The sequence below is a fragment of the Parus major genome, chromosome 1, assembly GCF_001522545.3.
Source record: "Parus major isolate Abel chromosome 1, Parus_major1.1, whole genome shotgun sequence".
NCBI lineage: Eukaryota > Metazoa > Chordata > Aves > Passeriformes > Paridae > Parus > Parus major.
Window position 1 is genome coordinate 94,079,767 of NC_031768.1, and position 14,264 is coordinate 94,094,030.

At 42.3% G+C, this 14,264-nt stretch overlaps 1 protein-coding gene across 1 annotated transcript in view; it reads left to right on the forward strand.

The window, feature by feature from the left end:
• DCBLD2 (discoidin, CUB and LCCL domain containing 2) overlaps nucleotides 1–5,717 on the forward strand; it is a 141,890-nt gene extending 136,173 nt beyond the window's left edge. Inside the window, exons 16-17 of the mRNA XM_033514981.1 lie at nucleotides 448–585; nucleotides 1,667–5,717. Of these exons, the coding sequence (XP_033370872.1) occupies nucleotides 448–585; nucleotides 1,667–2,109 (581 nt within the window). The 3' untranslated portion in view covers nucleotides 2,110–5,717. The remainder of the gene's footprint in view (nucleotides 1–447; nucleotides 586–1,666) is intronic.
• The last annotated feature ends 8,547 nt before the right edge of the window (nucleotides 5,718–14,264 follow it).

Consider the following 14,264-nt stretch of genomic DNA (forward strand, 5'->3'; position numbering starts at 1 on the left):
TTCCATCCTACTGTCTTGTGCTTCATAAACTTCAGATCAGACAACTGCACCAAGCAGCTCTTTGCAATGGTCCTGCAACCTCCTGTGCCCCAGGTGCACAGGGCAGCTGCAGCAGTTGGGTTGTCTGTGTGTGTGACTGCTTCACTCCTCTGGCCTCCTGTTGAAAACTTGTACACCCATGTGTCTGCTCATGGGCAGTCTTAAGTATCTTGTCTATCCTATAGTCAAGGAACCTTTTAATCACTTTTATTTGCTACATGTCTGTTTCTGAGAGCTCACAGCTCTGCTGTCCTAGGATATTACTGAAAGTAGTGATAATTGAGTTATTTACCTGCTTCGGCAAAATGCAAGCTGTGCTGAAAAATATTTTAGTAGCTTAAAACACAGTATATGTACAATCTTGGGTGGTTTTTTGTTGTTGTTTTTTTTTTTTTAATCTGTGTGAAGGATGGTGGAAAGGGATGAAGCAGTTTTTCCCAACCAAATCAGCAGAACATGAAGAAACTCCTGTACGCTACAGCAGCAGTGAAATCAGTCACCTAAGACCAAGAGAAGTCCCAACAATGTTGCAAACAGAGTCTGCAGGTACTTTATGTGCCACATTTTATATACATATATATATATGTATGTATGTATGACATGCCAAAAAATGTCAGGAACCTGGCTACATTTAGTTATTATCTGGTTTTGAGGAGGAACAAAGGAGAAATTAATAGTTCTGTGGGTAAGCATATCTCTTAAAATGTAGGCATTTTCATGTCTGTTCTCTCATTTCACATGATATAGATACATGTTTGCCCAAGTTAATGCACTAACTGAAAGGTTCTTTATTAATTTTTAAACCTCATAAAGGGTCAAAGAATTAATTTGGTTATCTTTTCTTGCATTGGAAATAATTTCATCACAATATTTTTATCCACAAATCTGAAATGTGGCACCTGATTCTCTACCCTCAGTACATGGGTTAAATCATACTTGTGATCTGGAAAAGGAGGATTCATGGATAGTGGCACCTGCCCTTTCCCTGGTGACCCAGGCATGGGAGGAGAATGACTGCCTGTGCCTTTGCTTCCGTGCTTGCCTGCTGGTGGCAGAATGGGGCAGATGAGCAGGAATTACAGCTTCACTGCAGGCAGAATTACTTTTCTCCTTTTGGCTGCTTGTCTGTTTTTTCCGAGCTGATCAGGCTTTTCACCTCCAGCTTTCGTGACTCAGATTATCTGTTGAGCTAAAACATCTCAGACTCTGTGCAGGCATCCCCCCTCAAAAGACAAACCCTCCACCCCAAGGACCACTTTTTATCCAGACTTGGGCATAATAATTTTAATTTTTAATTTTAAATAATATTTAATTTTAATTTAAAGAGAAGAACATCTCAATAAGATTCGTTTTCAGGCAGATTTGCAGCATGGGAAATTGCAGCTCACCTGGGAAGAAGCATAAACCTGAGAAGTGGGGATGTTTTGGCTATCCCAATGGCTTTACCTATTGGGTGGAAAGGAGTCCTTTTCCAAAGAGACTGGCACTGGTGGACAGATATGAACCACTGGTTTGATGTAAGATAGTGATCCATGGGAGACTACTGATAGGCTGTATTTAATGTGATGCTGCTGTAAAACAATCCATTAAGTGTGTTTGTTTTGTTTTGTTGGGTCTTGCAACACAGAATATGCTCAGCCCCTGGTAGGGGGAATTGTGGGTACGCTTCACCAGAGATCAACCTTCAAACCAGAGGAAGGAAAAGAAGCCAGTTATGCTGACTTGGATCCTTACAATTCCCCCATCCAAGAAGTTTACCACGCCTATGCCGAGCCACTGCCTGTAACTGTACCCGAGTACGCGACTCCGATAATCATGGACATGTCCAGCCATCCCAGCACACCTCTTGGTGCTCCTTCCATTTCCACCTTCAAAGCTGCAGGGAATCAAGCTCCTCCACTGGTTGGAACATGCAATAAACTGTTATCCAGGACAGACAGTGCATCCTCAGCGCAGGCACTGTACGATATACCAAAGGGGCAGCCGGGACTGGGCAGTGCCGACCAGCTCGTGTACCAGGTGCCACAGAGCGTGGCCCATCCCACTGTGAGTAAGGATGAACAAAGTTAGCTCATGAGTAAGGTACAATGATGGCTTGTTTCTAAAAGCCAGTTCCATAAAGCTCACAGTTTCACTTTTTTAATTCCATTGTGTTGGTATTGTTAGTCTTAAATAATACAACGTTGAACCAAAAGATGTGGTATGGGAGGTCTGGGAAAACAGTAATTCTGCTTTTCCTTAGCTGTATGTAAGATTAGCAGCTTGTCTCCTGCAAAGCCGTGGACTTTTTTATTACTACTGTACAATTGTCTGTCAGACATGAGAGAAGAACTCTGCATGATCAGCTCCAGTAATTCATAGATGTGAGTGATAAATTGGGAGAAACAGTTTAAGTACAGAAACCAGTTATTTCTTCCTAATGGTACTGTTTCTTGGGGAAAAACCCCCACCTCAATACCCAAAGCTCTTAATTTCTGTGCAAGCACTACAGCTTCTAAAATTCCTCTTTTCCTTGTAAAATGTCTGCACAACTTTGGGATTAACAATCTACTATCAGGACTGATGGCAAAAATCCCTTTAGCTTCATGGCATAAAGTAGTTTTGATTCTGAATGACATTATGTCAGCTTTTGTTAACAGAATTGGGAATTTTCAGCTGTGTGTTCCTCAGAAGGTTCCTGCCTTTTTGGTTAGGTTAGCCTTCCAAAACCAGAAGCTGCTGTCTCTACAATCTCTTTTCTGCCTCTTTTCCTTAAGCCACTCAGTCTTCTTTGTTCCTAGGGATCCAGGAGGCACAGATTGAAACAAGCACCTGGAAACTCCTTTTACATTTTACCCTGTACTGTAAGGGCCACTTGAATAGCATCTGCCTCCAAGTCAGTGGAGCATTTCCCTGATGCTCAGTGCAAGGAGTATCCAGGTCTTGCAGATGACTTGAATTGAGAAAGGCCCTGCCCTGCCCTCACCCAGAGTGTCCATTATTCTGTGTTCAGGTGTGAGCTTATACAAAAAAAGATCTGTACATACTTTTGTGAGTGCTTAAGTAAGCACACAAATATTCTAATGGTGCACAGTTTGTGTTAGATATGCATTTAGCACATATGGTACGTTTTAGCACAACTGCCAAATTTAGCCTTAGGGCTTTTTTTATGATTGTTCTTATTAGAAGCATGAAAGATTCCAAAACCTTTGCAAAAGAACCAGTACTATTCCAAAGAGTGTCCATTTCAGACATATTTATTGGAGTTTGTATCCTTTGAATGTTCCAGTGTTCTGTACTATGAAAACATTGCAGTTGGTCATTTACTGGGATAGTGTAGACTCATTTTAGCCAGGTAATCACAAAATGAAAGCAGTCTGAATGGCATATTTTACCTTGTTAGAAAAAAAAGCACACCTTTCTTACCTAGGTAGGAGAAAACCCCACTATAAAAATGCTGTATTTTTATTCTAACAGCACTTGGAAGGATGCTGAATCAATTTGTATGTGTGGGACCCCCTCCCTACACAGTAGCCCAGTTTTATGGACTTCAGGGGTTACTTGTGGGTTGTTTGTGATGCAATTCAAAGCCTTGTTTACTGCCCAGGTCCTTAAACACCATGGAAAAGGTCTGAACAGAAACCACAGAGCTGTTCAAGGGGCTGCCGCCATGCCTTAACGCCAGTACAGCATCCTCACTTACCGCTTGAAAATCTGTTTGCACAGGGGCTGTATATAAACTCTGCAGTCAAAGATCACTTGTGGCCTGTTCAGCATCTAAAATATGATATCATGTAGAATCATAGAATGGCTGGGGTTGGAAGGGACCTTAAAGATCACCGACTTCTAATCCCCTGCCATGGGCAGGGACACCTTCCGTTAGCTCAGGTTGCTCAGAGCTCCATTGAACCTGGCCTTGAACACTTCCAGGGATGGGGTAACCATAATTTCTATGTTGACCTGTTCCAGTGCCTCATCACCTTCACAGTAAAGAATTTCTTCCTTATATCTAACCTAAGCTCCCCCTCTTCCAGTGCGCACGCATTTCCCCTTGTCCTGTCACTGCAGTTCCTGACAGGGAATCCCTCTCTGGCTTCCCTATGGGCCCCTTCAGATCCTGGAAGGTTATAATGAGGTTTCCACACACCCTCCTCTTCTCCAGGCTGAACAGCCCCAACCTTCTCAGCCTGTCTCCACAGGGGAGGTGCTTTACCGACCTCGTGCTCCCCTCTGCACTTGCTCCAACAGTTCCATGTCCTTCTTATGCTGGAGACCAGAACTGGATGCAGCACTCCAGGCAGGGTCTCACCTGAGCAGAGGAGAATCCCTCACCCTTCTGCTCCTTTTGATGCAGCCCAGAACCCTACTGGCTTTTTGGGCTGTGAGAGCACACTGCTGGCTCATGTTGAATTTTTCCATCAACCATCACCCCCCAGTCCTTCTCTGCAGGGCTGCTCTCAGTCACTTCTCTGCCCAACCTGTCTGTGAGCCTGGGATTGCCCAGGTACAGGACAATGCCTTGTTCAGCTCCACAAGGTGCCAGCTCTCAGGGCTGTCCAGTCCCTCTGCATGGCACCTTTCCCTCCATGCTGACAGCACCTGAGAGCTTGCTACTGTGGGCAGACTCACTGAGGGTGTGCTCAGTCCCTCTGTCCCTGTCACCAACAAAGATGCTGAATGTTCTCCGAGCTACCTTAAAGCCCACCTCTGCAGTTTCTGATGATCCATTCTCATTCACTGAGAATGACATTTTTTTAATTATTTAAGCCTAAATGTGAATGTAAGGATGGTAAATAAGACCCATTTGTGAACAGCAAATTCCTGCCTATAATTGTAGTTTTGATGTTACTGCAGCTTTTTCTGCCTGAAATAATAGTCTGCGATCTTTGTAGTTTTGCTTAAACAGGTAACTAACTGTTCTTAGCTATCAGCAGCAACTATGACTGAAATTATCTGAGCTGATTTTATTTCAAGGGTGGGAAGTTGTTAGTTTCCACTAGGATGTGACAATACAGCTACAGCCAAGTTAAGAAACCTCTCCATTTTCAATCTGTACCAGTTTAGGCTTAGAAAAATTAATCCACCATAAAAATAAATGAATGTCTCCAAGCCAGTATAAATAGTACACCTGGATTTAATTTTTACAGCTGACCAGGAATGGTAGAACTGTGGACAGCTGAAGACTAAGGTGGTGTAAAAAATAAGCATTTTCTCAACAGTGGGTTATTTTTTAAGCAAACATAATGCAACTTCATTATCTGAGGAGCATGAGCTGTTAAAGAAATGGATGTTTTTAAAATTCAAGCCCCTTTCTGGGAGGAATTTGGTCCCAGACTTTGCTCCTGCTTCAGACTTTGGACATGTTATCTGCTAAGGCTAAGATATGTTTGGACATGTAACAGTTGGGTTTAATTGCATGACACACTAAGACTAGAATTTGCCTGTGTACAATAAAGCAAAGGTACATTTCATGGGTCTCTCTTATATGTGAAGACATGTATATAAAATGTATTTCAATCTTGTTTGGCTTGAGTATTCTCCCAGAATGTATGTTCTTACCTCAGCATGTATTGTAGTTGCTCAGTATTTGTATATGTTGCTAGGACTTAGACTGTATAAATAGTGAGGGGGTTTTATATGTTAAAAGGTATTTTAAATAAATTGTACATACGTATTAGTCAGTATGTTTGCAGTTAAAACCTGCCTTGTATCTGAGTTTCCTGGCAGCAGGGGGGCTGCTCCCCATCCCCACTCAGCACCTCTGCACTGCTGGAGAGGCTGCTGCTGCTTTCTCCTCCTCTTCATGTGAATTCCAGTGCTCCAGTGCCTCAAAGAACTCAGTCATGATTACTCTTTTATGAGTAAATGTAGGGTGAGTTCACAGTGTCTCGTTGCTCTACCACACACTTCAAATGTTTCTTAAAACTTCAAAGAAAAGCACACAATTAAAACAGTTGATGCTGACCTGTGGGGAGATGAGCACTAAGGAGTTCTACTGCACATGAGAGTCCAGTGTCAGCTTTATGAGTTGTCTTTTCCTTAGGTAAGAATTGAAACAATTGTTGATAATGTAATCAACTTGTAACCAATCTCAACTTGGAGAGATGCACAACTATCACTTTCATGAAACCACATGATCAGTAACCAAATTCTGATCTAAAAAGGGATACAAAACTTGAAACTGGTGTCATTTTCTGCCACAATACATAAAAGTTATTTATAAAGTCTTACATAATTTTCTAAGTGCCTACAGATCACTTGCCTTGCTCCTGAGCATGCTACAGCTTCGTAAGATTTTAGTTTTCCAAAACCAGCTTTTGGCAACAACAGGCTGAGTGCCAGAATCCATTCTGCTCAGGATGGCATCTTCATTCTGGACTATGCTAGTACATGAGGCTTTCTGGAACAAGGGAAAAGGTTAAAGGTTATTAGTTAAAAAAAAAGAATGCTGTATGTATAAGGAACCTGATCCCTATCTAAACCAGCTGATACAAAGGCACAAATGATTAAACTATGCTTTCAGAAGTCTCAAGCCCTTGTACACCTTCCCTTTATAACCTCTCAAAAGTAGATTCAAAATTATGGTCTGTACTGCTGGATCTTCAGTAACCAGGATTTTTTCCCCTCCTCCATCAAAAGTCACACAATTACCCAGCTGTGAATGGGGGATAAGAAGGCACTGGATCATCCAATAAAGTCACCTGCAGTTGATGTGAGCAGCTGCCTTTCTGCTGGAAGAATATCCAAGATTAAAATCTTGTTTCTGATAAAGAGGCACTTATAAGTATTAAAAAGTTCCTCATGCCCTACTCATCTTCTGGGTGGGGCAAGATTTGTGGTGTCCCTCATCCTTCAGCACAATGAATACACTTACCTAAAAAACTTAAGCTGGGAGTGATTTTTCATGTGTTGAAGAAATTCAAAATCCTCTCTAGTGCATGTATAATCTCTTTGTACTCTTCCTAGACTTGCTTCACTGAAGCCTGCTCACAAAGAAATACATGCTTTTTCCTAAAGTGAGGAGTTCTGCCAGCTTTCTGATGACCAAAACACCAGATGCAGAGGGGAGGAAGAAAAATCTACTGAAACACATCCACCTCTGAGAAGAGCTCGGCTTCGTGTGAACCTGCTCAAGGGAGGAAGGCAGGTAGAGGCCAGCAGGAGAGAAGTGGAACAACTGTCCCAACACATTCCTGTTAATACTTTTGGAAGCTGATTGCTCTCCCTGACACCTGCCAGTGACTGCAAAATTTTGCAGTCCTGTTTTCAGTGGAGGTTTGTCATATTGACTTAGAGGGAACGGTTTAAAAGGTAAACCTTGTGTCAACAGTAAGTAACATTTCTTAGCTGCCAAAGTCATGGAAAGCAACCTGCTTTGCATTTTGGGAACTAAAGAGCCAAAAAGAAATTTCCATAGCAATTATTAGGAGCAAGTGAGGAATGGCTACAAAGAAGACAGAGCAGAGGGGATGTTAAATGTGTGTTTTGTAGTTCAGGATCAAAAGGCAGACAAATTTCACACATTGCCTCTAAGTGGCAATAAAGAAAGTAATTAAGAGCCTAGTGCAAATAAACAGAAAAAGCCACTGATATTTTGTACTCCTTCATATTTCAAAGGGACTGAAACCAGCCTTACTTTAAAAGTCACTTCTGCTCTATCACAGTAAACTCAGTTTAAGGGAAAGATGAAAAATAGACAAACATCACTGTAAAACTTGGTACAGAGTTTGAAACCAGTGTGGAGTGTTACACAAAATACACTTAAAGGAAACTGACCAGAAAAAAAATAAGAATAAAGGTTTTTCTACAGTTACTACAGGTCAAATTCTACCATTCAGGCTAGGACAGAGCTGACAGCAACACCACAGAACATGTGGGGTTTATGATGTCTCTCTTTGTTTTGCCTTAACTGCAATTCTCTCCTCTATGTTGTTCCATTTTCTTTTGAAAATTGAGAAATCCTTCTCTTATGTCCAGGGAAATCCATCTCAAAGCTCCATCCCACAGAAGATCCCCTCCCAAAGCTACAGAGTATGAATGGGAACTGAATCAGGAATGTATTATTTACATTCACCACAGTCTAGTAGGTAGCAGTACCTTTAACAGGAGCTCATCCAGACATGGAAACATCACCTGTCCTGAACTGGTTTGTGATGTTCAGTCTCCTGACACAGCAGTGAAAACTCCTGATTCACAGGAATCTTGGTGAGATCTTGTTTTTAGCTCCTTTTGTGAACATTATTCAGTATCAGAAATAACAACATTGTAAAATACAAAAGTGTAAACTCACTTGTGTATGTAAAACACCTATGATAGAATGTAGTTGGAATTCATTCAGGTTTGCATTTGCAGAACAAAAATCAGAATATTCTCCAGATGCTGAGACAAAATACTTAAAACAAGCCTCTGCTATTTTCTTCAGGTTTTACAATGACAATTTTAGAACAAAAATACCAAAACAGAACAAAAATTAAATCCCGAAGTTCCTAAACCATCTGTATTAAAGGTAACTTTGTCCAATATTACTTCAACAGTTACCTTTGTTTCTCAAAACTCAATGGGATCAACATTCAGTACTTTGATGCGAAGAAAAAAGACCCAACATCCTAACAAAATTCCGGTTCCTAAGAGCAGATTTTGACCAATGGTATGTCAATTATGTTTTCTCAGCAAAATACAAATAGCTTTATACGTATATTTTACAGCATTTTTCCCAACACAGCAGGGGAAGATGAAACCATAATCACAAATTACTTGTCTTTGCATAAAGCAAACAGAAATTAATGCTGATTACTAAACCAAATGTCTCATGAACCCAGACTGCCTCCACTGGCAGCATTCTCACTCCAAACAGCAGCAGATGCTGTAATTCTCAGCATCAAAAGACTGAAATCATTACTGATTATTTCAAAAGTTCTAATTTCTTTGCATCTGTATCAGATTTTAAACTCACATGATAATGAGACAGTCACAGGATATCCAGTACTAATACAGCTGCCTGCAAGAATGAGTCCCAAGATGATCTACTGCATCCCAGCTGAATCCTCCTTCATACATGGGACAGTTTAAAAACTCTCTCTAGTAACAAATTGCTTTGTTGGTAGGAGCAGAGAGGGGTACAAGGTAGCTGTTTTCCCATGGGAACAGTGTTACACTTCAGGGTATGATTTTTTAAAAATAACTAGCTTTGAAACTTCACAATTTTTCAAGACCTTGGATGCAGAACATCTCAGAGGCAGCAGACTGACACTGAACCGTTCTGAGGAGTTGTATATACAATTTTACACTGTTTCAACAAGGTTTTTTTTGCCTTTTCATTTTACATGGTAAGATATATCTGACAGATGCACTGTTTTCAAGTTCTGCAGTTCAAACACAAATATTTTCAGATCTTTGTTCACATGGTTAAAAAAATCCTTACCTGGAATTCCTTTTTGTGTCCTTGAACCTAACCTCAGATACTTTCCATGTCTCCTAACCACGAAGCTGCATCTAGAACTAAACAGAAATTTAACTTAAAAAAAAAAAAAAAAGTTGTTTTTCCTTAATTGATCCTTTCTCTACAAACACATGCATGAAGAATGTTAAATGTAGTTAGATGCTATATGTAGTTCCAATTCAAGATACCATTATTAAGTTTTGCAAAATGAAACCAAGCTCTTATTCTCACATAACTTGAGGAAAAACAGCATGTGAAGTCCTATTTTTCCTATACAACCAATTATATAAAAATACCACTGTTTTAATCAGCTTTTCTCTGGTACTCCTGGGCTGAAGTTTATTTTCTCACAGCATTCCATGGAGGCAAGTAGATTTTCTTACCAGCTACTTGGAGGTTAATTAGTAAAGTAAAACTGTGACTGTATACAATTGGCAATTGCTTACAAAAATCCCCAGAGTCAAAAATTGCCTGAATTCTGAAAATGGGTTATTGCTGCTTAAAAAATAAATTTTTTTACTTTCATATCAAATAAGTTCAGCTCGGGGCATAGTTATACGAAAAAAGCACTTTATATTATGTATTCTGATGAGAAAATATTGTATATTTTTTCAGTAACATTACTATTTTCAGATAAAAACTGTCTTCAAAAGGCCTCAAAATAAGGTCACCACAGACTTCCTACCCCTTCCTACTAGAGAAGGAAAGTGCTAATGCCTGGAAAATGTCAGGATCAATCCAGTGTTTTCCTCACAGATCCTTAACTCATCAGTGAGGATCACACATATTACATAGGGACAACTAAACTCTGGTATGAGCCTGAAACTTTAAAATTATACCACTCCCCCACAGGAAAAGAATGTATTTTGCCCCAGAGCTCAGCATTATCAAATTGAAGTAATTACGGAAAATAATCTTTCAGCAGCTGAGAACACTTAAAATTACACCTGACACATTCATACTTCATTTTCTTCTATGGCATGATCACTGTCACCTGTTAGCTTGGTGTGGGAAGGGCTGACAAAAAAAATAAGTTTCAGGGCAAATCCCAAATTACAAAACTTAGCCTATTTACTTACGCTGTGTGAGACATTCCATTCCAATCAAAACCCCCAAAAGAAAAATACCAAAATGCCCAACAGGCTTGTGCTCTGCATTCTCAATCCTCGACCTTGTTAGTTAAGACTTGACTTTCCACTGGTTGCCTGAGGTGAAGTTACAAACTTAGAAATCTGAATGATGAATTCCTCAAGCTACAGCCTAAAACCCATTGGCACAACTACAGTTTACACATATGTTGAGCAGTTCTTGCATTTAATTCATTTTATCAGTAATGAGAACATGCAGAGATAAAATCTTACCCATAGTTTTTCTTCTTACCTCATCAATGTCATTCAGGATTAATTTTTATTAACTGCACAGCCAGAAATGACAGTGCATGAGGAAAGCCTGCTCAAAGGCTTTCCATGATCATTGCTGGACTTAAAAGACAGAAATCTGACTATAAGCACAGGTTTAAGGTGTAGGTGGTGACTCACTGATCATTGTTTTTTTAGTTTTAGTGATTCTAATTTCAATTTCTGGATGTTCCACACTGGGGTGACACCACACAGGCCAGCAAAAGCTGGCCCATGCAGGCACTGTCATTGAGTTACACAACTTGGAAGCACACCCTGCCACCCACCAGGACGAAGTGGGTGGCACTGCATTTCCTTGGAGCGTATCCTTGGCACCCAGCACTGAATCTCTCCTTCCACCCAGCGCTGGGGACACGGCCCTGCTGTCCCCTGCTGCTGTGACAGATTTCCCAGCACAGCCTGTGTGGGGAGGAGGGTTATTAACAGCAGATGTTACAATTGACCTGAGCTGGTGTGAAGCCTCTCTCTGCACTGTCAAATAAGTGCCACATTTCACCTCAGAGCAGCACAGTGGCTCCACACTCTCCCCACTGATTAACTGGCTGTGACAACCAGCGCTACTCCCTTACTTTGTTCTCTTAACCATTCCTGTTTTCAGGTTCATTGTCTCTAATTATACAGCCCAGAGATAACCCAGGGAATCATATAAATTATCTGAGAAGTCTCAAGCCCTTTTAGCCTAATTTTAAACCCTGAATCCTCCAGTATTGTAACTAGTAACACAAGAGTCTTCATTACAGACAGGAACTGCCACAGGGAAAAAATCGAGTAGCTTTGGGTAGCTGGGTTTGACACAGCAGAAAGCCTCATTTTCTTCACAAGCTTTTTTAATTGTTTTGGTTTGAGAGTGATCATTTTAGGCACTTTACTGCAAAGTGACAACAGCTGCAATTGCATAGGAGTATAACCAAAGGGCCTCTTTTCATCTTGTTTCATGCTGTGTGGTTTTGTTCACAGAGTACATAGTACATACTCAGTAAATACTAGATATTTTGGTTAGAGCTCTCTGAAATACAAGCTTTCCATGGTATGAACTATTTTCACAGAATGATCTGGGTTGTTGAGATCATCAAGTCCAACCTATGACCTAACACCTCCTCATCAACTAAACAGTAGCACTGACTGCCACAAGAAGTCTTTTTTTACACACCTCGAGAGACAGTGACCCACCACCTGCCTGGGCAAACAATTCCAGTGCCCTATCATTCTTTCAGTGAAGAATTTTTTCCTGATGTCTAACCTAAATTTCCCTTGCTGCAGATTGAGACTGTGTCCTTTCCTTCTGTCAGTTGTTGCCTGGAGAAAGAGACCGACCCCCACCTGACCACAGCCACCTCTCAGGGAGTTATAGAGTGATAAGGTCACCCCTGAGTCTCCTTTTCTCCAGGCTAAACAACCCCAGCTCCCTCAGCTGTTCCTCACAGGGTTTGTGTTCCCAGCCCCTCACCAGCCTCGTTGCCTCCTCTGGATGTGCTCAAGTGTCTCAATTCCTTCCCAAACTGAGGGCCCAGAACTGGACACAGCACTCCAGGTGTGCCCTCACCAGTGCTGAGCACAGGGGGAGAATGACCTCCCTGCTCCTGCTGGTCACACCATTCCTGACCCAGGCCAGGGGCCATTGGCCTTCTTGGCCACCAGGGCACACTGCTGGCTCATGTCCAGCTGCTGTCACCAGCACCCCAGGTCCCTTTCTGCCTGGGCACTGTCCAGCCACACCATCCCCAGCCTGTAATGCTGCTGGGGGTTATTGTGGCCAAAACACAGGACTCAGCACTTGGACTTGTTAAACTTCATCTTACTGGATTCTGCCCATCCATCCAACTGTTCCAGGTCTCCCTGCAGATCCCTTCTCCCTTCCAACAGATTGACACATGCTCCCAGCTTAGTGTCATCCACAAATTTACCAGTGAAGGACTCAATTCCCTCATCCATGTCACCAATAAGAACTTTGAACAGGACTGGCCCCAGCACAGACCCCTGAGGGACACCACTGGTGCCTGGCCCCCAGCTGGATGCAGCACTGCTCATCACCCCTCTCTGGGCCATCCAGCCCTAACCCAGCACAGAGTGCTCCTGTCCAAGCCAAGGGCTGCCAGCTGCTCCAGGAGTGTGCTGTGGGACACAGTGTCAAAGGCCTTGCTGAAGTCCAGGTACACAACATCCACAGCCTTTCCTGCACCCACCAGCTGAGTCACCTGGTGATAAAAGGAGATCAGGTTGGTCAGGCAGGACCTGTCCCTCCTAAACCCATGCTGGCTGGGTCTGATACCCTGGCCATCCTCTAAATGCTGTGGCACTCAGTACAAACTGCTCCATTACCATTTACCGGGTACTGGGGTCAGGCTCACTGGTCTATAATTACCAGGATCCTCCTTCCCACCCTTTTTGTGATGGGCATCACACTGTCCAGCTCACCAGTCAGCCAGGACTGCTGGTAAAAAATGCAGAGCAGCTTTACAAGCTCATCTGGCAGCTCCCCCATCCCCCTGGGATGGATCCCATCTGGGCCCATAGATTTATGAATATCCAAGCAGCTCAGCAGTTCCGACTGCCTCCTCCTGGATATCAGGGGACCATTCTGCTCCCTGACACCATTTACCAGCCCAGGAGGACAGCTGTCCTGAGGACAAGCTGTCCTTCTGTTGAAAACTGAGGCAAAGATGGTGTTAAGTACCTCTGCCTTTTCCTCATCTTTAGTTACTAAATTCCATTCTGCATCTAACAGAGAATGGAGGTTGTCCTTTTCCTTGCCTTCCTTTTGGTATTAATGTATTTATAAAAATATTTTTTATTGTCCTTCATAGAAGTGGCCAGATTGAGTTCTAATTGGGGTTTTGCCTCTCTAATTTTTTTCCTACATGCCCTAGGAACTCCCTTAAGCATTTCCTCAGAGACCTGACCCTCCTTCCAAAGGTGGTACATTCTCTTTTTTTTTTTTTTTTCCTTAGTTCCTTCAAAAGCTCCTTGCACATTCAGACAGGTTGTTTTCCTTTGGTTCATCTTTCAGCACATAGGGACAGTCTGTTCCTGTGCCCTCATGATTTCTGTTATGAAGCACACCCATCCTTCCTAGACTCCTTTGTTTTTAAGGGCTGCTTCCCAAGGAACTCTCTGAATAAGTCTCCTGAATAGGCCAAAGTGTTGCCTCTGGAAGTCCAGTGAGGAAGTTTTGTGGATGTCCCTCATTATTTCACCAAATATTGAATACTCTATAATTTCATGGTCACTGTGCCCCAGATGGCCTCCGACCACCACATCTCCCACCAGCCCATCTCTGTTTGCAAACAACAGGTCTAACATAGTCCCTCCCCTGGTGGGCTCACTCTCCAGCTGTGACAAGGAGTTGTCCTCCACACACCCTAAGAACCTCCTGGACTGCCTCTTCTCTG